Consider the following 3,436-nt stretch of genomic DNA (forward strand, 5'->3'; position numbering starts at 1 on the left):
TTACGATGTAGTTGTTATTGGATGTTTTATTAAAAAAATATATCTATGTAAATGTTTCTGTGTCAGATGTATCCTATTTCATTTTATTATGGTACCCTAACCTTATAACGAGATATTAACCTTGAAATGTGAATAATTATCTAGATTAGCCACCATTTTGAATATTCTCTACTTATGAATTCGATTTAATTGTAAATATATAAAGGATCTGTTTTATATATTTATTGTCATTTGGTCGCATCCCACCATACAACCAAACAGATCAAGATGAAACTGGTAAGTCAAATACAATCGGTATTTTAAGGAAACCACTTTCACCGCCATTTTTGTCAAAATGTAAAGAATTTTCATAACCTCTAGCCACCCAGCCCAGAAGCCTAATACATACAAAAAAGCGTTCCATTCTATTGTTTGATTTGCCTTAAGTTTTTATTTGATTTTGATGAATCATAATTATTGTCCACATTGTATTGAGTCCATTTGTATTAAATAGAAAAATGTACTAAGTATGTATAAAGATTGTATTATGTAAATTGTATTTATTTCATACACCTATATATTTAAAGCTTTTAAATTAGAATCATCATCATCATCTCAACCATAAGACGTCCACTGCTAAATATAGGCCTCCCCCTTGGACCTCGTACCGGTTGGAAGCGACCCGCATCCAGCGTCTTCCAGCGACCTTAACAAGGTCGTCTATCCGGGTGCGTTTCGCTGTATATAACAACTATGGATATATTATTGGTCGATATAACGATCAAGGGATATAATTTATAAAACATATACATACGAATGACAGATTTTTATCAGATATATCACTCATACAGTATAACAGGTATTTGATATAATAACTTTCGATCTAATGCCAAGGTAGTATAACGCACATACTTTATAACAAAAGGTTCGGTATAACATTAATTGGCTATTATGTTTACAGAAATATTTTTGATATTGGAGTGTCGTATCAAGTATGGTATAGGTTAAAAAAATAGACACTAGTATACCCATATCTAAAGAGGAGCGGGACTGGGGGGGGGGGGGGGCTCGCGTAACAAATAAAAGTATGTACAACCGCAATTTCAGGTTGGGTTAGGTTAGGTTCGTTAGTTACCTTTTATCCCTCAGAGCGGAAAATAGAAGCCCCGCGAAGCGGGGTTTCGTCAATTTGTCACCAAGTCGTACTTGCATGTTAAAACCTATATTAGTATGAAAAATATACATAGATGTTATGATTTCTAAATGTAAGCTCTTCGCATAAATTTCATTTTATGGATTGATCCTAATATAATTTCACACACGAAAGACTAATAAAGGTACATTTTTCAGTCATTTACAAATGTTGGTTGATTAAATTTTAGGGACGACAGCTAGAAATTATGTCAATTATAACTTATATTAGGTACTCGTTATATTTAATTTATTTTATATCTACCCTAACTCTACCATATAAAATTATTCCTCTTGTTGGTGTACACATGGTTGATTATATTACCTTATTGTTATATCATTCGAAATTATACCATATGTTGTTATATCGAATGAAAATAGATCATTTATTGTTATAGCGATCATTACACACCCCGTCTGTCCATCTTGTGGGTAGACTTCCTACGCTGCGCTTGCTAGTCCGTGCACTTTTCGACCCCATCGGCCATCTTCTCTGCGTGCAATTTGGCCTGCTCATTGCCACTTCAGCTTGCTTATCCGGTGGGCTATGTCGGTGACTTTAGTTCGTCTACGGATCACCTCACTTCTGATTCGATCACGTAGAGAAACTCCGAGTAAAGCCCTCTCCATAGCTCGTTGGGCCACTTTGAGTTTTGAGATGAGGCCGATAGCGACCACGTTAATTAATTAGTCTAACTAAAGTGATTATTGTCTTAATTTTCAGTTAGTCCTATGCTGTTTGGTGGCAACGGCCTTCGCCCGGCCCGGCGGCGCTCCAAGCTTCAACCCCGCAGACGCGCAGGTCTTGCGATACGACAATGAAGTCAGTCCGGATGGCTTTAGATACGCGTAAGATCCCACCCCTTTTTTGTTATCTATTTTTTATAAAGGTTGGCATAGGAAAACCTGTCAGAATCAATTTACCTAAATATTTTGTTAGATTATAGCTAAATTTTATTAGACAAGGAATTTACTGATACAGGAATTGAATAAGTATATAAATACAGTATCAGTAGATCTAATACATAAAAACGTACCTACAATATGAATTTTAACTGCTAAAGGTCTGCCAATGTTATCGACATTCAATTAAATTCATAACTTTACCTAACCAACCAAAACTTGCACTATATCTATGTAGATAAATACATAGATAACACCCTTATATAACTCAGGAACAAATATTCGAGATGAACACAGAAATAATGCCCTTACCGGAATTCGAACCCGGGAGCTCCTGTTTCGTAGGCAGGGTCACTACCGACTAGGCAAGAAGGCCTAACTGTCAAGTTTCATTGCTCTACCAATTTGTCTCCCTCTGTAACAATGGGGTACCATAGGACAACAACAATTTTCCGATATAGTTTTTTGTCTATAACGGGTCGGACGGATCACGATCGTACGAGAGCTAACTCTCATCTCAATTTTTGAATCGACGCAGCTGTAGGATGGTCTTAATTCGTCGTATTCTTGTTTTATCCACTGATTATTGTCAATAATTATTATATTCGACCCCAGAAGAGCTAAGGTGGCCGGCCCTTTATCATTTGTCACCATACCTGTCACGTTCTAACATGTATGTAAGTGCGAAAGTGACGCATGACATGACAGGTGATAAAAACTCGACCATGATACCGTGGTTTTCAAATAACATAATTATATATTACAGGGTCGAGCAATCCGACGGCTACAGAAACGAGGCCGAAGGAACACTCGTGAAAGCCGGCGAGGAATTAGCGTTGGCCGTCAAGGGGGTGTTCTCTTTCATCATCGACGGCGTCACGTACACCGTCAACTACACGGCCGACGAGAACGGATACCAGCCCACTATTGAACAAGGGCCTGGAGGCGCCGTTCCTCCGGGAGTCGTTGCTTCTCTGCTTGGCTAAAACTGAACTGAATTAAGACTCACGCTAGTCCGGGCCGCGGACCAACCGCGAACCACGTTCGACGTGTTGTCTCTGTGTCGTACTTGTAAATTAGTTTGTAAGTGTGACAGGGAGGCAACACGTCGATTGTGGTTCGCGGTAGGCCCTCCGAGGCGTCCGACACGTCATTTTCTATGACGGCTGATCGGTGATCACGTGGTGTTTGCCGTAGAAAACGATGCGCTGGATCCTTCGGCCCGGCCCCGGGCGGGTCTAGCGTGAGTCAACTTTAACGGGAACCATTTGACCAAGTCTAATCTTAGATAGTTAAAAGAACCTGATAATTATAATATAAATCAGGTAACATTTACTATAGTGAATGGATGCAGAACGTATAA

General features: G+C 39.0%; 1 protein-coding gene across 1 annotated transcript; it reads left to right on the forward strand.

Annotated features, from left to right (window-relative positions):
* The first annotated feature begins 264 nt into the window (after positions 1–264).
* Positions 265–3,061, forward strand: LOC134666062 (cuticle protein CP14.6-like). The gene is made up of 3 exons (XM_063523175.1): positions 265–276; positions 1,895–2,019; positions 2,840–3,061. The coding sequence occupies exons 1-3, from the start codon at positions 268–270 to the stop codon at positions 3,057–3,059; spliced, it is 354 nt and encodes a 117-aa protein (XP_063379245.1). The 5' UTR covers positions 265–267; the 3' UTR covers positions 3,060–3,061.
* Positions 3,062–3,436: the final 375 nt, after the last annotated feature.

This window comes from Cydia fagiglandana, chromosome 7 (assembly GCF_963556715.1).
Source record: "Cydia fagiglandana chromosome 7, ilCydFagi1.1, whole genome shotgun sequence".
Lineage (NCBI taxonomy): Eukaryota > Metazoa > Arthropoda > Insecta > Lepidoptera > Tortricidae > Cydia > Cydia fagiglandana.

What these genes read in the sequence shown, in the direction of transcription:
- LOC134666062 (XM_063523175.1), top strand. An exon ending in CCGGATGGCTTTAGATACGC is followed by an intron (nt 2,020 to 2,839) that starts GTAAGATCCCAC and finishes TATATATTACAG; the next exon opens with GGTCGAGCAATCCGACGGCT.